Here is a 21,856-nt window from a genome sequence, read left to right as displayed (position 1 = left end):
AACAGCTCCGAATTGCCGTTTCGTCGTCACGAGAAAGTAAAACCATAGCAACCACCTGATTTACAATAACAACCGCCTGGCGACGCTTATCAACCACACCAACTAACCTAGCAATCACCCGGGTTAGCACTTAGCAACCACCTAGCAAACAGGTTAGTAGCGTCTTAGCACTTTGGATACCATGTCATTTTAGCAACCACCTGTGGCACTGCAAAAATGGCCTAGCAACACCCTAGCAACCACTTTGTATACCATAGCAACCACCTGAAAAGCCATTACAATGGCCATAGCAGACACCTAAAATGTCATAGCCATACAGAGGGCATATCGGCTCACTGGCTTAAAAACGTTGGTAGATACCCCGCTGACTATAAACAGGCCACTGCTGGTCCACCTTGGGACCACTAAAGTTACTGTCCTGTGTACAAGATCTAACTAGCTTTTAATCCCCTCCTACCTGATATAAAGCGATTATACTGAAAGTGCTTACACTGTGGTGGATTAAAATGATTTAAAAAATAATAATAATAATAACAAGAGAATATATTGAGTAAATTGGACTGAATGGAAATGTGATATTTTGTCTAAAATTGTGTTTAAATGACCGGTGGTCCAATCAGGTAGCGTCACAGTCACACAGCTCCAGGGACCTGAAGGTTGTGGGTTCGATTCCCGCTCCGGGTGACTGTCTGTGAGGAGTGTGGTGTGTTCTCCCTGTGTCTGCGTGGGTTTCCTCCGGGTGACTGTCTGTGAGGAGTTGGTGTGTTCTCCCTGTGTCTGCGTGGGTTTCCTCCGGGTGACTGTCTGTGAGGAGTGTAGTGTGTTCTCCCTGTGTCTGCGTGGGTTTCCTCCGGGTGACTGTCTGTGAGGAGTGTAGTGTGTTCTCCCTGTGTCTGCGTGGGTTTCCTCCAGGTGACTGTCTGTGAGGAGTGTGGTGTGTTCTCCCTGTGTCTGCGTGGGTTTCCTCCGGGTGCTCCAGTTTCCTCCCACAGTCCAAAAACACACGTTGGTAGGTTGATTGGCGACTCAAAAGTGTCCGTAGGTGTGAATGAATGTGTGTGAGTGTTGCTCTGTGAAGGACTGGCGCCCCCTCCAGGGTGTATTCCTGCCTTGCGCCCAGTGATTCCAGGTAGGCTCTGGACCCACCGCGACCCTGAACTGGATAAGGGTTACAGACCCTGGATGGATGGATGGATGGATGGACCGGTGGTCCAAAATGGCAATAGACCTCTAAATTGGTCCTCTGTCTTCTTGCTCTCTTCCGGCTCCCTTTTATATCTTCATCACTAATATTTACCTATAACCCATTATCTCCAGCAGTTATTTTTACTGCTGTTCCGTTATTTGTTGTGATCTCCAGCGTCGACCAAAGGAGGACTGGTTTCTACTGATGAGTCTTGGTTCTCTCAGTGTTTCTTCTTCATGCAGCTCAGAGTAGACTTGGTCCTGGATCTTTGTAAAACTGCTTTGTGATGGATTTAAATTGTGAAAAGCACTATATTCATACTATTTTATTGACTGATTGGGTTTACTATGCGTCACCACTGCTACATCCTCAGGAGGTGTGTTTCTCCAGTCTGCAGTATTAAAGACAGAGGCCCTGTTCTCCTCATTACAGCTCAGCATCACAATGACTGTGAAGCTGTTATTTTAAGGTAAAAATACAACCTAGTGTTGCTTTAAGGACAGAGGCGGTTCAAATGTACCGGGAGAGACTTTTATTTTGAAAGTGGAGTGGGACGCTCAGTGGATGTAGAGCGGAGAGAGTGAGCGGGTACAGTCTGGAGAGTGAAGTGGATAAAGTGGAGGGATTTTGCGGTTTTGAAGCAGTTCCTCTGATTAAATCTCGCCTTTCTCCGCCTCGGTGTCCGGGTGGTCCTCGGTGGGCGCTGCTCCTGGGCGGGTCGGGGCGGTCACACCGGGTTAAAGCTCTGTTCTTGACTGAGGGCTGAAAGAGGAAAGGGAGGTAAGAGTCCTTACGTTTCACTGTTTACAGAAACTCTCTCCATATCAGACACACACTGTTTAAACTCATGGTTTTACAGCGAGATCAGGACTAAACCCCTCTCCCGTCTACACCGCAGCAAACAGGGAGAGCTCTAAAACTCAGAGGCGGTGCTTTATCAGGGATTTATTTCCACGTTCCTACTTTATTCCCACATTTAAACACAAAGTACACAATAAACCTGCTCCTCCACACGACAGAATACAGGCTGCTTTCGGGGACATCTGTTAGTTTATGTCTATTAAGCGTTATTAATGAACTCAAATTGTGTTTTACTACTTCATTAGTATTTTATTTTAATATTTCTGGTCTTGTACTGTTCTAAACCAGCAAATCCACTGGAACTTTTATTCTGTAAAATTAAACCACTGCTACTAAATACCATGACTGTCTAAATGTAGTACAAAATGTATTTATAATATGAATAAATTAATAAATAGACATTTGTTTGCTCCTGAAAAAAGCATGTACTCTGTTTAAAAAACCGTTGGGACACGTTTCTGCTCAAATTAAAGGTGCGGTGTGTAAGGTTTAGCAGCACCTAGCCCTGAGGTCACAGATTGTAACTGGTCACTGCTCCCTCACCCCTCTTTTTCCTTCTCTCTAAGTATACACTAGAATCTACAGCAGCAGTCAGTGAAAACAGGAAGCGACCCCACTCTAGCAACAGCACTTGGTTTGTCCGTTCTGGGCCACTGTAGAAACACGGCGCCATCTGTTGGACGTCGACCTGGTCTCTGTGTAGATATTGAGGTCTTGTTCTAAGCTGATGAAAACGCACCGACTCGTGGTGAGGGATGATGATAGTACACTGTTCTCCATTTCCTCTCGTAGACCCCTCCCCAAATCTTACACACTGCACCTTTAATCGTCATGTCGTTAATGAAGCCAGAGGCTCGTGTTCACATGTAAATGACACGGCTTTTGAAACTGGACTGTGTTGATGATGTCATAATGGACCACTGGGCGGAGACTAATAAGATGAACCAGTAATAACATGTTCCCTACCTAATGCCTAGAGGCTTTAAAGTAGTTTCTCAGTAGCTCTGCAGTAGCCGGGTTACACCCTTGTTTACCCTGGAGTTAAAGGGCTCCGCTTGTTTTCACTGTGTAGAAACACAGGGCAGGTGATCCCCAACCTTTAGGACATATGACTTCAGATGTGTTAAAGTAACACTAGGTAGTATTTTTACAATAGGACTGCAGCTTCAAAATCATTGCGATGCTCAAGAGAGCTGTAGGAGGAAGAATAGGGCCTCTGTTGTTGCTACTCTGGGCTCAGCACTGCAGAAACTGCACTCTGTAGCATATGAAGGGGGTAGGAAATAAACACACCCTCACTGCCCCCTCTCTCCCACCTCCTCCTTGATTTCAGGACAGTGCTGTAAAAGTGATTTACACCCTGTAACTATAGAGGAAGCCCGGGAGAGAAAAGACCAAATCTTACATAGTGTTCCTTTAATAAAAGTCCTTTGTCAACTGCAGAAACTTTAGAATCTGCCCCCTCTTATGAGTCTGTCCAATCACAGCGCTGGACCCGCTCGAGAAAACGAGAACAGAGAAGAAAGAGAACAGAGCGAAAACAGCTAAAAACCAGAGCTTCTGCTCCTCGCTCTTCACTGCTGTGCGCTCGGGGTCGGGGTGAACAGAGAGGGGCTCGTTATCATTTAAAGGAACAGGTGCTGAAATGCTCACTTCAGTGTTCCAGTAGTGTAAATCTTTCCCAGGAGAGGACACGTGCCGTCCCCCTGAGAGACGGAGAGGACGTGTCTCAGCCTGTGTGTGGAGCTGATAAGGAGCAGTGTTGACCTTGTGTACAAGAAAAGACATGGAGCATACACACAGGAGCACTTTGTAGCTCTACAGTTACAGCCTGTAGTAGTCCTGTTGCTCTGCATACTTTGTTACCCCTCCCTCCCCCTGTTCCTCAGCGCTCAGGACCCCCACAGAGCAGGTGTGATGTGGTGGTGGATCATTCTCAGCGCTGCAGTGACACTGACGTGGTGGTGGTGTGTTAGTGTGTGTGGTGCTGGTGTAGAGTGGATCAGACACAGCAGTGCTGCTGGAGTTTTTAAACCCCTTAAAGACACTCCTCCCTCGTTGGTCCACCTTGTAGATGTGAAGTCAGAGACAGTGTGATTAAATTACCCACGATTCCTCTTATCCAGCCGTGACTCACAGTCATACACACACAGGAGTGTGTGTGTTTAAGGCTCTGTGTATTTACACAGTAAGAGTTCCCCTGCTGTTCTGCTCATCAGAAAATTATAATGACATAGAGTTGATTTCTCTCTCCTCTTTTTTTTCCTCTACCTCTTTTCTCTTCTCTTCTCTTTCTTGTTCCTCTGTTCTCTCTCTCTCTCTCTCTCTCTCTCCCTCTCCCAGGATGCTGTGTCTCTCTCAGTGATCTGACACCGAGGATGGCGATGATGATGAAGTCGTCGTTCAGGGATATAGAGAGGAAAGCTGGTTACCTGGGCCCCGAGCACTGTAACCCCCCACCTCCGGCGGCCCCCACCTCTGGCCAGCTGTGGTTTATCCGGGACGGCTGTGGGATGGTGTGTGGGGTCATCACCTGGGTCCTGGTGTTCTACGCCGAGTTCGTGGTTCTGTTTGTCATGCTGCTCCCCGCCCGGAGTCTGATCTATAGTCTGATCAACGGAGCGGTGTTCAACAGTCTGGCCTTCCTCGCCCTGGCCTCACACTTCAGAGCCATGTGTACAGACCCGGTAACACACTACACACACACACACAGACACACACACACACACTCTCTCTCTCACACACAAACACACTATTCGCAATGACTACATTAGTGAGTATATGGCTTTTAATTTGTAAAAAAATAAATAATTTACAGCAGATATTGAAAGAATGATTAGTAGAACTGAATGAATGAATGAATGTTCCTGTCTGTCTGTAGGGGGCAGTGGATTGAATGAATGAATGAGTGTTCCCCCGTCTGCCTGTAGGGGGCACTGAATTGAATGAATGAATGAATGTTCCCCTGTCTGCCTGTAGGGGGCACTGAATTGAATGAATGAATGAATGTTCCCCTGTCTGCCTGGTAGGGGGCACTGAATGAATGAATGAATGTTCCCCTGTCTGCCTGGTAGGGGGCACTGAATTTAATGAATGAATGAATGTTCTCCTGTCTGCCTGTAGGGGGCACTGGATTGAATGAATGAATGAATGTTCCCCTGTCTGCCTGGTAGGGGGCACTAAATTGAATGAATGAATGTTCCCCCGTCTGCCTCGTAGGGGGCACTGAATTTAATGAATGAATGAATGTTCCCCTGTCTGCCTGTAGGGGGCACTGAATTGAATGAATGAATGAATGAATGTTCCCGTCTGCCTTGTAGGGGGCACTGAATTTAATGAACGAATGAATGTTCCCCTGTCTGCCTGTAGGGGGCACTGAATTGAATGAATGAATGAATGAATGTTCCCCTGCCTGCCTGGTAGGGGGCACTGGATTGAATGAATGAATGAATGTTCCCCTATCTGCCTGGTAGGGGGCACTGAATTGAATGAATGAATGTTCCCCCGTCTGCCTCGTAGGGGGCACTGAATTTAATGAATGAATGAATGTTCCCCTGTCTGCCTGTAGGGGGCACTGAATTGAATGAATGAATGAATGTTCCCGTCTGCCTTGTAGGGGGCACTGAATTTAATGAACGAATGAATGTTCCCCTGTCTGCCTGTAGGGGGCACTGAATTTAATGAATGAATGAATGTTCCCCTGTCTGCCTGTAGGGGGCACTGGATTGAATGAATGAATGAATGTTCCCCTGTCTGCCTGTAGGGGGCACTGAATTGAATGAATGAATGAATGTTCCCATCTGCCTTGTAGGGGGCACTGACTTTAATGAATGAATGTTCCCCTGTCTGCCTGTAGGGGGCACTGGATTGAATGAATGAATGAATGTTCCCCTGTCTGCCTGGTAGGGGGCACTGAATTTAATGAATGAATGTTCCCCTGTCTGCCTGGTAGGGGGCACTGAATTTAATGAATGAATGTTCCCCTGTCTGCCTGTAGGGGGCACTGAATTGAATGAATGAATGAATGTTCCCATCTGCCTTGTAGGGGGCACTGACTTTAATGAATGAATGTTCCCATCTGCCTTGTAGGGGGCACTGACTTTAATGAATGAATGTTCCCCTGTCTGCCTGGTAGGGGGCATTGAATGAATGAATGAATGTTCCCCTGTCTGCCTGTAGGGGGCACTGATTTTAATGAATGAATGAATGAATGTTCCCCTGTCTGCCTGGTAGGGGGCATTGAATGAATGAATGAATGTTCCCCTGTCTGCCTGGTAGGGGGCACTGAATTGAATGAATGAATGAATGTTCCCATCTGCCTTGTAGGGGGCACTGACTTTAATGAATGAATGTTCCCCTGTCTGCCTGTAGGGGGCACTGAATTTAATGAATGAATGAATGTTCCCCTGTCTGCCTGGTAGGGGGCATTGAATGAATGAATGAATGTTCCCCTGTCTGCCTGTAGGGGGCACTGATTTTAATGAATGAATGTTCCCCTGTCTGCCTGGTAGGGGGCATTGAATGAATGAATGAATTTTCCCCTGTCTGCCTGTAGGGGGCACTGATTAGAATGAATGAATGAATGAATGTTCCCCTGTCTGCCTGGTAGGGGGCATTGAATGAATGAATGAATGTTCCCCTGTCTGCCTGGTAGGGGTCATTGAATGAATGAATGTTCCCCTGTCTGCCTGTAGGGGGCACAGATTTTAATGAATGAATGAATGAATGTTCCCCTGTCTGCCTGTAGGGGGCACTGAATTTAATGAATGAATGAATGTTCCCCTGTCTGCCTGGTAGGGGGCACTGATTTTAATGAATGAATGTTCCCCTGTCTGCCTGGTAGGGGGCACTGATTTTAATGAATGAATGAATGAATGTTCCCCTGTCTGCCTGGTAGGGGGTATTGAATGAATGAATGAATGTTCCCCTGTCTGCCTGTAGGGGGCACTGATTTTAATGAATGAATGAATGAATGTTCCCCTGTCTGCCTGGTAGGGGGCATTGAATGAATGAATGAATGTTCCCCTGTCTGCCTGTAGGGGGCACTGATTTTAATGAATGAATGAATGAATGTTCCCCTGTCTGCCTGGTAGGGGGCATTGAATGAATGAATGAATGAATGAATGTTCCCCTGTCTGCCTGTAGGGGGCACTGAATTTAATGAATGAATGAATGTTCCCCTGTCTGCCTGGTAGGGGGCATTGAATGAATGAATGAATGTTCCCCTGTCTGCCTGTAGGGGGCACTGAATTTAATGAATGAATGAATGTTCCCCTGTCTGCCTGGTAGGGGGCATTGAATGAATGAATGAATGTTCCCCTGTCTGCCTGGTAGGGGGCACTGATTTTAATGAATGAATGAATGAATGTTCCCCTGTCTGCCTGGTAGGGGGCATTGAATGAATGAATGAATGTTCCCCTGTCTGCCTGGTAGGGGGCACTGAATTGATTGAATGAATGAATGAATGAATGAATATATATTCCACTGTTTGCCTGTAGGGGGCAGTGCCAAAGGGAAACGCCACTAAGGAGTTCATCGAGAGCCTGCAGCTGAAGCCGGGGCAGGTGGTCTACAAGTGTCCCAAATGCTGCAGCATCAAACCCGAACGAGCCCACCACTGCAGGTACATACACACACATATGACCCGAGGATCATGTGCAGCTGCTCCAGAGTGCCCCAGTTCATGTCCTGAGTTACAGTGTCCACTGTGTGTGATGAGTACAGAGCTCAGACAGTGTGTGTGGGGGGTGAGGGGCGGTGTCTTCAGGACGAGTGTGTAGCTGAGAGACAGACCAGGAGATACACCATGACTTACACTCATTAAACACTCCCTCCCCGTCTCTCTCTCTCTCTCTCTCTCTGTCTGTGTCTCTCTGCAGTGTGTGTAAGCGCTGTATCAGGAAGATGGATCATCACTGTCCGTGGGTGAACAACTGCGTGGGTGAAAACAACCAGAAATACTTTGTGCTTTTCACGGTGAGTTGAGACCTGATTTAAGGGGTTACTCCTCAGGTTCCTCGTGAGTCCTGTTCAGATATTATTTACCCAGGGGACAGGGGAGGAGTTAAAATCTGTGAAAATTATACTGGATTTTTTTTATCAGATGTTACGTCTCACAGTGCCTGGTGCCAAATTGGTCCAACTGGCAGCTGGCAGCATCCAAAACACACTCTGTTCTTCTCAGTTAATTTTATTCCACAGTTGTAGGACTGCTGGATCTTCACCAAAGAAAGGAACAGGCAGGAACTCAGAGTGTCTCCAAACGTCTAAGGTGTCTCTGACATCTGTATCTATAGCAGATTTAGGCCATGAAACTTCTTAGGTTCCTGTCTCTCATTTATGAGAAAATAGATCTTAAGGAAATGTAAATGTTTTGTAAAACAAGCACGAGAAGAACAGTTCTGTATCAGATTCATATCGTTCGTGTCGGTATTAAGCTGTGCTCATTTCCTTCATTTTGGAGGTGATTGTAAGAGGCCTGGCCACACCCCCATGTTTTAATGTTCTTTGAAGTCTGTAATTATACCCTGGTGTTCGCGCCCGTTTGGATGAAAGAGAAGTGTGGTGGTGTGATACAGAGCTGCACTAAAACACCAGTCACAGTGCTTTTGAAAACGAAAGTGCTTTGTATGAGATCAGACGGATATGTTCTTCTGGTCAGAGCCTGAAGCCCTGTCCTTTTGGATCAGTTTAGGAGCCTGATGTGTTCAGATTGAGGTCAGATATAAGTCACATTTTATATAGAGAGTGTGAACAGCAGAACAAAATCAGATTTATGACCATTTTACCTGCTTTTCCACTGCATGGAACCTACACGACTCAACTCGTTTTCAGTCCCAGCTCACTGCGGGTTCTAACCGAGCCGCGTAAGTGGTACATGATGAGGTGAAAACCCTGCAGAGCTTTGATTGGCCAGAGCCATGTCAATCACAACGAAATGCAAAGCTCATTCAAACCCAGCACAAACCGCCGCTTGTAACTTACTCACATGTGCCGTGTTTATAACGGCAGCCCCGTAACTTTACCTCGAGGCGTTTTGAAGAGGTTTAAACGATCCTTGGGCCGATGGGTGGTGAAATTTCCGACAACAAGTAAAATTGATCTGAACTGAGGAGCCGGGTTTAGTCCAAACAACAACAACAACACGTGAATACACAGTGAGTAAACAGCCCCTAACTTTACCACTGGCATTGTTGTAGTTTTCAAAGCTGGCAATTCCTGTTAGAGACAGGGCTTTGTGACATCATCAGCTCAATTTCTCGGGGGAGCCCTGCCACTGGAAAAGCAACAAGCTTTAAGCGAGTCGAGCAGTGTCGAGTCAAGTCATGTAGAGCCGGACCCATGCGGTGGAAAAGCACCGTTAGAAACTGTGTGTGTGTGTGTTGCAGATGTACATTGCTCTGATATCTCTCCATGCTCTCATCATGGTGGCCTTCCACTTCATCCTTTGCTTCGAAGAGGACTGGTCAAGTAAGAACAGCATCTTATCTCTCTCTCTCTCTCTCTCTCTCTCTCTCTCTCTCTCTCTCTCTCTCTCTCTCTGAGTCTCTCTCGTCCTGATGTTCAGGTTTTTGTCCTCATTTGTATCAGTGCAGCAAAGACTCTGAGTTGAGAAATTCAGTAGTTGGTCAGACACTGAGGTCCAGGCCACAAAAACATGGCAGAACCTCGGAGAACGATTTTTATCTTCTGTAAAGAACGTACAGAGACGTCCCTCTGCCTCAGAGCCGCACTCGGTGATATATCGATAACGATCAACATTGCAGTACTTCATTGTCACTGTAGAGTGTATCTCTGCAGGGTATTGACCAGCTGGACCCATGGTTAGTCCTGTTCACTGACGTTCAGAGCTGGGCGAGTAGAAGCTAATTATCCCAGTTATTAATTGATTTGTTTCTAAAATATGGCATATATTGATAATTAATTATTTTCTGCAGATAAATATTAGATATTATTATAGTTCCATTGTGTCTGTTAGTGAGAGTAAGGGGATGTTCATGGAGATTTACTGAGAGATGAGTGAAAGAAGGAGAAACAGAAGCCAAATACCAAACAAAGCTCTGAAAACTAAGGAAGGAAAGAATCTTAACACAAGAGAAACATAAGCAGGGCCAGAGGTCACCACAGCATGGAAACCAATGACAACGCCCCACAAACAGAGGGGTTTATGAGCTTAATCTCAGACCAGAAACCCCTGGGAGAGATGAGGAGGGGGCGGAGCTACAAGCTCTACACAGGGGCGGGGCTAAAGGCTTCAGCAAACCTCTTGCGTAGGTGTGTTCAGCTTGGCACAGCCCTCACAAATGTGTCTGTAAGAACTCGAGGGAGGACACAAGAATCAGAACAACAAGAGCAGCTGGGACAGGAGAACAGATTGGGACAGGAACATAAAATGGCAGAGTCCAACTCTGATATGTCCCTCCCTCTGCTTTTCATGTTTTCCCAGAATGCAGTTCTTTCTCTCCCCCGGCGACAGTTATCCTCCTGATCCTGCTGTGCTTCGAGGGGCTGCTGTTCTTACTCTTCACTGCTGTGATGTTTGGGACTCAGGTGCACTCCATCTGCACCGACGAGACCGTGAGTCCCACCTCTCATTCTTTTTCCTTTCTCTCTCTTCTCTTCCCTCCTCCCTCCCCGCTTTTCCCTTTCCCTCTCAAATTAGGCCAGCAGGAGTAGACAGTAATTATAGCAGGTTTCTGAATATGGGCGACGGAAAGCTCTTTATTATTATATTTATTAGCTGTGTGTAACACCCCTCTTTAATGTGGCCCCTCAATCCCTTGTAATTATTTGTACAAGCTCATTATTATGCGTTATGAGCTGTAACGCCCCTCTTTGCTGTGGCCCCACCCTCGTTATTATTCGTCATGAGCTGTAACGCCCCTCTTTGCTGTGGCCCCACCCTCGTTATTATTCGTCATGAGCTGTAACGCCCCTCTTTGCTGTGGCCCCACCCTCGTTATTATTCGTCATGAGCTGTAACGCCCCTCTTTGCTGTGGCCCCACCCTCGTTATTATTCGTCATGAGCTGTAACGCCCCTCTTTGCTGTGGCCCCACCCTCGTTATTATTCGTCATGAGCTGTAACGCCCCTCTTTGCTGTGGCCCCACCCTCGTTATTATTCGTCATGAGCTGTAACGCCCCTCTTTGCTGTGGCCCCACCCTCGTTATTATTCGTCATGAGCTGTAACGCCCCTCTTTGCTGTGGCCCCACCCTCGTTATTATTCGTCATGAGCTGTAACGCCCCTCTTTGCTGTGGCCCCACCCTCGTTATTATTCGTCATGAGCTGTAACGCCCCTCTTTGCTGTGGCCCCACCCTCGTTATTATTCGTCATGAGCTGTAACGCCCCTCTTTGCTGTGGCCCCACCCTCGTTATTATTCGTCATGAGCTGTAACGCCCCTCTTTGCTGTGGCCCCACCCTCGTTATTATCCGTTATGAGCTGTAACGCCCCTCTTTGCTGTGGCCCCACCCTCGTTATTATTCGTTATGAGCTGTAACGCCCCTCTTTGCTGTGGCCCCACCCTCGTTATTATTCGTCATGAGCTGTAACGCCCCTCTTTGCTGTGGCCCCACCCTCGTTATTATTCGTCATGAGCTGTAACGCCCCTCTTTGCTGTGGCCCCACCCTCGTTATTATTCGTCATGAGCTGTAACGCCCCTCTTTGCTGTGGCCCCACCCTCGTTATTATTCGTCATGAGCTGTAACGCCCCTCTTTGCTGTGGCCCCACCCTCGTTATTATTCGTCATGAGCTGTAACGCCCCTCTTTGCTGTGGCCCCTTCCTCGTTATTATTCGTCATGAGCTGTAACGCCCCTCTTTGCTGTGGCCCCACCCTCGTTATTATTCGTCATGAGCTGTAACGCCCCTCTTTGCTGTGGCCCCACCCTCGTTATTATCCGTTATGAGCTGTAACGCCCCTCTTTGCTGTGGCCCCACCCTCGTTATTATTCGTCATGAGCTGTAACGCCCCTCTTTGCTGTGGCCCCACCCTCGTTATTATCCGTTATGAGCTGTAACGCCCCTCTTTGCTGTGGCCCCACCCTCGTTATTATTCGTCATGAGCTGTAACGCCCCTCTTTGCTGTGGCCCCACCCTCGTTATTATCCGTTATGAGCTGTAACGCCCCTCTTTGCTGTGGCCCCACCCTCGTTATTATCCGTTATGAGCTGTAACGCCCCTCTTTGCTGTGGCCCCACCCTCGTTATTATCCGTTATGAGCTGTAACGCCCCTCTTTGCTGTGGCCCCACCCTCGTTATTATTCGCTATGAGCTGTAACGCCCCTCTTTGCTGTGGCCCCACCCTCGTTATTATTCGTTATGAGCTGTAACGCCCCTCTTTGCTGTCTCCTATTGCAGGGAATTGAGCAGCTGAAGAAGGAGGAGCGGAGATGGGCTAAAAAGTCTCGGTGGATGAACATGAAGGTGGTGTTTGGTCATCCGTTTTCTTTGTCCTGGCTCAGTCCCTTCTCCTCCCCTGAACATGGGAAGGCAGAGGCCTACCAGTATGTCGTGTAACGGGAATGCTGCGTTTCTATTGGACGTTGGCAGAGGATGCGTAGAGTAAACGTGCTATCAATCACAGAAACTCTTCATCTCCTCTTTCGATGTCTGCTCTTACTCTTTATTGTGATTTTCGATCCTGGTCCGCCAGGTCTCCGGGGCTGTGTGGCTTATTTTGAATTTCCTGTCTGTGCCGGAGCTTGTTGCTCCTTACATTATTTTTGTTGATGTCTTCTATCTGTTTTCGGTTCACACCAAAGCCCTGCACTGCAAAACAATGAGGTCTTATTAAGTGAATTCCTTTTACACCTGGAGAAGATCTAATATCTCTCACTGTGAGATTTCTAGAAGAGGTTTATAAGATTTTGTGGAGGTTTTTATAAATATTATTGACAGTTTTTAACTGAATTTCTTAGGTAAAATGATCTCTAAAGGGTCTGAAGCCCACCAGCTCACACACTGTGAAAGAAGACCCCCAGTCAGTTTTCTGTGTACTCGAAGTCAGACAACACGGGATAAAACGAGTCGTTCTGATTCTGCTCTGCTTCTGTTGTCAAGTGCAGAGACTTTACAATTGCCCCGCCCCCTCGTCTGAGTCTATCCAATCACATCGCTAGATCGCGTTTATGTGAGAGCGCAAAGACGAGGTTAAACGCAGCAAAATAGAACCAAGCAAAAACGGCTAAAAACCAGAGCTTCCTCGCTCCTCACTGCTGTGCGCTCAGGGTCGGGGTGAACAGCGAGCGGCTCATTATCATTTAAAGGAACAGGTGCTGAAAGCGGGCGTTCTGAACAGGGCTGTTTACACAGGGGGAGAACACTGCTGTGGGGTTTAAACCAAAGCAGGTCAGACATTTCACAAGAACCAGAACTGTGTTCTACTGTGGAGATGAGGGGGAGATTTCTACTTGAAAAATAGGAAAATTATCCAGTGCTGTTTTTTATTTAACTTATAAATAAAATGTCGGTAATGTTAATAATAATGTAATAATGTCACGAAATGGGTTCAGTTTCCAAACAATTATCTCACAACGAGAAATGTTTGATATTTTGATGGAACGTACAATTATTTCACATAAAATATCTATGTAAGTTATCTACAAACTTTAAATAATGTGATACTATTTTTATAAAAAAGCTCAGAATGAGAAATATTTGAGATATCCACGAGATTTAAACTGGTTTCTTGAAATAAGGCCTTATTTTTTTTTCAGTGTTTTTATAGTTTGTCGCCTTGTTTATTGCTTTTAGGGGTTTCTTCGTTTTCCTTTTGGCCTAAAACAGGCTAAAGACTGAAAGAGACCTGGAAATGCTGGAAAAACTCAAGCCATGTTTAGCCTTTTAAAATCACTCCATTGGTTCCTGGGAGAACCACAGTAAAATTAAGCTTTCTTTTTCTAGGTTTGACCCTTTTTAGCTTTGGCCTTAAATCTCCTTTTGGCTTGTGGGAGAAGAGGAAAGATCTTTAGTGAGGTCTGTTATAAAAGCTGTCACCTCTTTCACTGAACTATATCTAATCTTCTCTGAAGTCTGACTCTTTATTTCGTAATAATGCTGGCCTTAGTTTCTGAAAATGAGATATTTTCTCAGTACTTTGACTTGGTTTCTCTAAGTTTGATTATTTTACCACAAACAAATATGTATTTATCTAATATCTAATCTTCTCTAAACTGTGATTTTTAAATGGCAGTATGGTTTAAGTAAACCATTACTTGTCAAGCCAAATTAGCATAACTTTGAGAGAACAAGTCACTCCTTTGACAGTTGTTTAAGTCAAAAACCTTGAGAGATTTGAGAAATTTTCTCCAAACATGTTCAAACCCTTTTTTTTTTTTTTTTTTGACATCCTCATTTTGACACAATGCTGCCAGAAACCCAGAATCCATTGCTGTTCCCCTTCTGCTGCTTAACCTCTCCTCTATATATGCTCCTAAAAATGGAGCAGAATATGTGAATTTCTGGGAGGAACTTGGAGCATGTTCTAGAGGACTTGAGAAATTAAATGAATTTAGAACCAGCTGTAGATCAGTAGCGCATTACTGCCTTTGCTGTATAGTAAATTGACCCTGTTGCGTTAAAAGAACCACTGTTTCACACAAAACCGAAGGAGATTACAGTGGTTCTACTGTTGTTCTCATAACAGTACTCTCTTCTGCTAATGGTATTGAGCAGGGGTGGGGGGAAAAAATCCAATCTAATGCTGCATTTACAAGTTGACCCTGAGAAAACTTCATTCTGAGCCACATGGCAGAAACAATGACAGTGCTTGCCAAACTGCAGCATGCAGCCCTGTAAGCATTGCCATTGACAACAGTGGCCATTCTTCAGTTTTCTGTGCAGAGTGATGGCGTTAATCAATGTTATATCCCAAAGTTGTTTGGAATACACACTGCACTTGGTAGTGGTGTGTTTTCATTGATGTTAAGTGCTTGTACTGTGATTGTGTGTGGGGTCTGGTGCCTATGTTGTCTGGTGCTTTGGCTTACAGCAGAATCTGAGAGCATTAAAGTCTTGATTCTAAAGACAGTGGTTCACAGTGGCTGGATTGTCATGAACCGTCTTTCTGCAACATGTAAATGCACCATTGGATGCAAAGACAATTTTCTCTTAAATCAGTTCTTAAATTGTAATAGTCAGATTTGTACTGGCTTAGTGTTTCCCAGATTTTAAAGTCCTTTCCCCCCGTCCCTTTTTCTGTTACACTGACATCTAGTGGTCTGGGTTTATCAGGGATTATGTACAAGACTGTAAATATAGCAGTGCCCATGTTAGGGTCAAGCTGGTTAATTCAAGGACTACAAAGCCATTTGATTCTTCTCACATTAGTTGCACTTGGTAGAAAAGTGATAAAAATCACTTTTATAAATGCTGTTGGCTGCTTTTGAGGTCTCCCAACTGGGTCACAAACATCTGAAACATTGTAACCCTACGCTACACCAGCGCTTTGTCTAACCACCATCTCGGGACCACCACTGAGCAGCTGCTTTATATTATATACAGTGTGATTTTCTGTAAACTGGACTACATTTAAATTCAATTAATCTAACAATAGGAGACCAGATATATGTAGAGGGTCATCCTCTTTAAGCTCCTCGTCACTCACTGAGTGAAGGAACTGTGGTCAGTATGAACTCCTAAGTTCGTCCAGTGTCTCTCTGCATAGGATTGAAGTGTGTACCTCTGGATTCTTGTCTGAGATAGAGACTAGAGTCAGTGTTTTGACCCAGACGCAAAGGAGCACAGCAATAACACACCATTACAACCTCACACTACACAGAGAGATGAGGATTAGAGACTGAATATTAACAGAGAGCTGAGATGAAAGCAAGCCTTTTACTCTGTAAAGTTGTGAAAGTATTTGAAAATATGAAAGTCCTCAGGAAAGTACAGATCTTTATTTCAGTATATTAATATTCCCTCAGGCAGTGTTGTATACAGGAGAATCGTGTTTCAAACCGTGGGAATGAAAAATGGAGTGGCATTGAGAATCTCAGCAGTTACACCATGAACGTGATTAGAGATATTTATAAGTACATGTCACAGTTGGAACAAAACCTTGGATCTTTTCCTTTGTTCGTTGTCTTACATAATTTAACAACACCAGCTGCCGTTGGTACTCTGTCCAAATTTAATACCAACTCGACCAGTAGAAATGGTCTAAAGTGACTTAGAACACATTCTGTTTCCATTTACATCAGTTTAAAGTTGTGATGATTTATATTTTTGGGGATGGGGCCTTCAGCTTGATCAGATGGAGCTTATTGTTAGGAGATGCTTCTGTGGGGTGAATGTTGTTCTTTTTATAAACTGTGTTTTTTTTTTCTCCAGCACAGAATGGGTTAAACCAATATGGCTGAAGCAGGGATGGCATTATAGTCCAATGTTTATGCGCATTTTGCCTTTATTCTATCGCTTTCGTACTTGCTTTCTTGCTTTTTATATATTCTGAAATATTTCTAGGTTGTGTTTTTATGAGTTTTTTTTTATTATCAGAATGGACACCATGCCAACATCCACAGTGTGTTCATCTTCAAATGTTGGACAAACAGAATTTTTATAAATCCTTGGACTCTGGAAACTTCCACAACAGCCTCCGTTTGTTCCCAGAGGACATTAACCCTGTCATGTACACCAGGATGGACATTTTTTTTCTTTGCTACTCCACCAAATCATCATAAATAACGCTGTTGGGAAAATAACAGCGTCATCAACAAAAGTGTCAGGCAGAGTTTTCTGGAGCCACAGAGGGTTAGAAAAACAATCAGCCCAAACATGTCTGCTGTCAAAGTCCTAACCATCTTTACCCTGTGTTCACACTGAGAGATGGTGAAGCGACATGTCACCACCCCTTTCCTCTGAGAGCAGGAGTTAATTGCGTTTGAGGTAAAATTGTCCTAACCTTGTGGAAACGAATTGTGAAGCAGTGAAGTACCAAGAGGAAATGAGTGGGTTTTCACAGACATGGTTCCCCTGAGACACACAGTCTCTGTTCTAGCAACTTTTTGTTCTGTTCTGCACTTGTGTCTGTTGTCAGCAAGGGGGTGCTGTTAGTGAAAACACAGATAATCACTACGAATTTAACAGCCAAGCTAGCACTTTTAAACCAATGAGGAACTTGTTCTGTTCCTGTTTGTGAACCTAAAGATAAAGAAGCTTCAGAAAGAGCTCAGAGTCTGAAATAAAGTGTTATGGTGCAGTGGAGCTGGGAGGGGCGTTTACAGAGTGTTATAGATATAAATAAAAAGAAATGGAAAACATGAAGCAAAATCTGATGATGTAAAGTCAACATAGATCATTTGTTGTACACAATCAACCTTATACGGTGTGAGTATCTTGACCTCTGTGCGTGTGAATGTAGGGTGGGTTCAACCCTGGGGTTTGGGTGTTAGCACTGCTAGACTTTAAATCCACTGTCAAGTTAAAGAAGCAAAATAGGACACACAATTTCTTTCAGTCATTCAGTCATTATCTGTAACCCTTATCCAGTTCAGGGTCGCGGTGGGTCCAGAGCCTACCTGGAATCATTGGGCGCAAAGTAGGAACACACCCTGGAGGGGGCGCCAGTCCTTCACAGGGCAGACACACAATTTGTCTTGGCTAATTTATCTCACCTGATCTGGGCTGAATTAATACTGACCTCAGAGGTTTTTTAAGGAACCAAACAGTTCCTCTGTATATAAATGGAGCTGTAGAACCATGAAGGAGACTGTGTTCCTGATTCCACAAGGGACAACCAAGCACTCTTTTCAGACACTATTTTTCTAAATCAGAACCTGTTTTGCTGTTTATATGAAATTGTTATGCAATCTAGAACCAGCTGTGTGGTACAATCACATGCAATAGTTCAAGGACCCCAGGTCAGATGCACAGGTTTTTGTTAATTATTCAAGTCAAAAATGATTTTGTCAAATGATTCTGCACATTTAATTAAACAGACTTCACTGACTCTTCTGGTGTGTTCTACTTCTGTGGTTTTTCTCCAGGGGCTTTGGTTTTCTTCCACAGTCCAAACACACACATGTTGGTAGGTAGAGCGAGTGTGTGAGACTGTCCACAGGTGTGAGTGTGTGTGTGAGAATGACTGGGTGAGTTTGTGAGACTGTCCACAGGTGTGAGTGTGTGAAAGTGTCCACAGGTGTGTGTGTGTGTGTGAGAGAGAGTGACTGGGTGAGTGTGAGAGACTGTCCACAGGTGTGTGTGTGAGAGAGAGAGTGACTGGGTGAGTGTGAGAGACTGTCCACAGGTGTGAGTGTGTGAAAGTGTCCACAGGTGTGAGTGTGTGAAAGTGTCCACAGGTGTGTGTGTGTGTGTGTGTGAGAGAGAGTGACTGGGTGAGTGTGAGAGACTGTCCACAGGTGTGTGTGTGTGAGAGAGAGTGACTGGGTGAGTGTGAGAGACTGTCCACAGGTGTGAGTGTGTGAAAGTGTCCACAGGTGTGTGTGTGTGTGTGAGAATGACTGGGTGAGTGTGAGAGACTGTCCACAGGTGTGAGTGTGTGACTGTGTGAAACTGGACACAGGTGTGTGTGTGAGAGAGAGTGATTAGGAGTGGGAGTGGTTGAGAGTGTGTGTGTGTGTGACTGGGTGAGTTTGTGTGAGTGGTTGAGTGTGTGTGTGTGATTGGTTGAGAGTGTGTGAGTGACTGGGTGAGTGTGTGTGTGTGTGTGATTGGCTGAGAGTGTGAAGGAAGGACTCAGTAGGGAACACAGTTCTCAGCGCAGGTTTATTCAGGCATTGATATGTTGCAGTTCTTATTGAGTACATTATGAATTTATTCATCACTGTCTGTACAGGAACGTGTGTGTGAACAGATTTACACATGAACAGAACAATACAGAGAAACAACTCACTCCATCCTAGGCCTCGAGACCTCCTACACCTCTGTTCAGTCTTTCTCCCTCTCTCTCTTTTACAGTTCATGTTTCAGATTTAGTGTTTAATAACGGCACAGAAACAGTTCTCCTGGATCTTAGGAGTCATTGTTGAACATTAATAACAATAGACGTCTAGTGTCAGTCCTCTCTAAAGAGAGAGAGAGAGAGAGACCTTCCTCCTGACCTGAGAATGACCTCACTCCGTCCCTGCTGTTTCAGACGAAGCCCACTGCTCCCTCTGCTCTCTCCTCACCTCTTCGTCTCACACAGAACAGAACCACCACACCGCTTACTCTTACAGTTCCACAGGTTCTAGATATGAACCAGGAGAATGTGAGGTATCTCCAAAGTGCTGGATATCTCTCTGGGTAACATGACATTACACTGACTGGACAAACAGGTTCTAGGTAATTACAGGTATATCATAAGTTCTGAAAGGCCCAGTGTGTTCTAGATAACTAAATTATCGAGTGTAGCTACCAAAGTACTAAAGAATAATTTTAGTAATGATACTCTACTTATACTCTCTTTAAATTACACTGAGTTAACTAACAGGTTCTAGATATGGACTATACTACACACTTCCTTTCAGTAACACAAGAAGTTCTGGGAAAGAGGGGCAATAAGTACCTGACAGGTTCTAGATTTTTTAAAGTGTAAGCTGTCCTAAAAATCCTAAAGTACTAGATACCTGTCTGGACTAATATGTAAGTTCTGATACAGTTTAACTAAATTATATGAGTAAACGAACATCAGGTTCTAGATATTACTAGAATTTATGGTGACAAAATGATAACTTTTTATCCAGAGGTTCTAGATAATGGCCGTGTATGTGTAAATCCAACACAATGTACCACACGTTTAATCAATACATATCTAGCTTTCAGATATTTAAGTGAAATTAAAGGTACCCAGAACATTACCTTAAAGTGTTGGATCTGTACCCCACACTTAACCTGGCTGACGTCTAGAACTGAGGGAACCGTAAAAGAAAGAGTCAGTGTTGTAATCAGTTTGGGGTCTCTGTAGAGTCCTAGCACAGTTCTCATGTCCTTAGACAGGAATGTCCAGACAGTCGATATGATGCAACATTACACTGATGACTGTTGAGTTTCACAAGAGAGATGGAGAACCATATTCTGCAAGGTTCCCCAATCTAGATCACACTGAGGCTCACACTGTCAGAGACAAACATCAGATAAAAAAAAACAAACAAACAATAAACAAGTAAATAATCTACAGTTTGCATTTGAATTGGGTGAGAAAGTGTCCTATGTGTATTGTTTTTGCCGAGAGTCCATTGTGTACTGAAGAATGTGCGGCGTGTAGTGCGGTATGTATTGTTTCTGACTGGTGTTTGTTTTCCGGTGTGTATTGTCTCGGACCAGTGTTTATTGTTTCTGACCGGTGTCTATTGTTTTCTGTGTGTATTGTTTCTGACCAGTGTCTACTGCTTCTGGTATGGATTGACTCTGACCGGTGTCTGTTTCCAGTGTGTATTGTTCTTACCGGTGTGTATTGTTTCTAACTGGTGTCTACTGTTTCTGGTGTGTATTGTTTCTGACCGGTGTCTATTGTTTCCTGTGTCTACTGCTTCCTGTGTGGACTGACTCTGACTGGTGTCTGTTTCCGGTGTGGATTGACTCTGACTGGTGTCTGTTTCCGGTGTGTATTGTCTCTGACCAGTGTGTATTGTTTCCGGTGTGTGTATTGTTCTGACCGGTGTTTATTGTTTCCTGTGTGTATTGTTTCTGATGGGTGTCTATTGTTTTCTGTGTGTATTGTTTCTGACTAGTGTCTACTGCTTCCGGTATGGATTGACTCTGACCGGTGTCTGTTTCCGGTGTGTATTGTTTGTAACCGGTATCTACTGTTTCCGGTGTGTATTGTTTCTGATCGGTGTCTGTTTCCAGTACGTATGGTTTCTGACCGGTGCCTACTGTTTCCGGTGTGTTTTGTTTCTGACCGGTGTCTACTGTTTCCGGTGTGTTTTGTTTCTGACCGGTGTCTACTGTTTCCGGTGTGTATTGTTTCTGACCGGTGTCTACTGTTTCCGGTGTGTATTGTTTCTGACCGGTGTCTACTGTTTCCGGTGTGTTTTGTTTCTGACCGGTGTCTACTGTTTCCGGTGTGTATTGTTTCTGACCGGTGTCTACTGTTTCCGGTGTGTATTGTTTCTGACCGGTGTCTGGTTCCGGTATGTATTGTTTCTGACCGGTGTCTACTGTTTCCGGTGTGTATTGTTTCTGACCGGTGTCTGGTTCCGGTATGTATTGTTTCTGACCGGTGTCTACTGTTTCCGGTGTGTTTTGTTTCTGACCAGTGTCTATTGACCTTTGTGTGCTTTACAGCATGTATCCAGTCAGACCGTGAGTTCTCGTTATGTACAGAGAGGCTCCGCTCTGGATTCAGGAAGCTCTGGAGATTCACAGCAGTGTTTACTACTAAAGGAACAAATTAAACTGATTTACACTCATCCACCATCATCCCACATAGCTCCTCGCAATTTGTTTCAAAGTCATGATATGATTATTATTCATTTCATGAAAACAACATGTTAAATAGTAAAGTACCACACTAAGTACCACAGTTTTAATCTGTTTCATAACTAGGTTTGAAAGCTGCGACTGTAGAAACGTGCATTCATCAGCTCCTGTCGGTGTGGGTTCACAGCTGTTTCTTCACTTCAAATGACACACATAAATGCATCTTGTGCGCTAACAGTGCCCCCTGCTGGAGGCAAACATTGGACTGGAACACTTGCCCTTCTACATCAGCCATTTACAGTTCTTGTGCTCATAGATACAGTCTTTGGAAGAACCTACTGACCCTAGATAAACATCTGATTTCCTTGTGAAAAGTGAACTGTCAGTAAATCGCTCAAGAGTGAGTCTTGGTGTTTGTTATTGGTTATTTCTCCTACACAGGTT

General features: G+C 44.8%; 1 protein-coding gene across 3 annotated transcripts; it reads left to right on the top strand.

Moving 5' to 3' along the window:
* The first annotated feature begins 1 nt into the window (after window position 1).
* On the top strand, window positions 2-18,003 carry zdhhc3b (zinc finger DHHC-type palmitoyltransferase 3b). Of its 3 annotated transcripts, none has more exons than XM_066666948.1 (7): window positions 2-152; window positions 4,391-4,734; window positions 7,546-7,670; window positions 7,927-8,023; window positions 9,436-9,517; window positions 10,494-10,624; window positions 12,410-18,003. In XM_066666948.1, the coding sequence occupies exons 2-7, from the start codon at window positions 4,426-4,428 to the stop codon at window positions 12,566-12,568; spliced, it is 903 nt and encodes a 300-aa protein (XP_066523045.1). In that variant the 5' UTR covers window positions 2-152; window positions 4,391-4,425; the 3' UTR covers window positions 12,569-18,003. The 3 variants fall into 3 exon arrangements, with proteins under 3 accessions (XP_066523045.1, XP_066523044.1, XP_066523046.1); XM_066666947.1 differs by lacking the exon at window positions 2-152 and adding an exon at window positions 1,763-1,966; XM_066666949.1 differs by lacking the exon at window positions 2-152 and adding an exon at window positions 2,747-2,795.
* The last annotated feature ends 3,853 nt before the right edge of the window (window positions 18,004-21,856 follow it).

Source organism: Hoplias malabaricus, chromosome 4 (genome assembly GCF_029633855.1).
Source record: "Hoplias malabaricus isolate fHopMal1 chromosome 4, fHopMal1.hap1, whole genome shotgun sequence".
NCBI lineage: Eukaryota > Metazoa > Chordata > Actinopteri > Characiformes > Erythrinidae > Hoplias > Hoplias malabaricus.
Note: the sequence above shows the minus strand (reverse complement) of the source record. Positions and strands in the feature narration are given on the sequence as shown.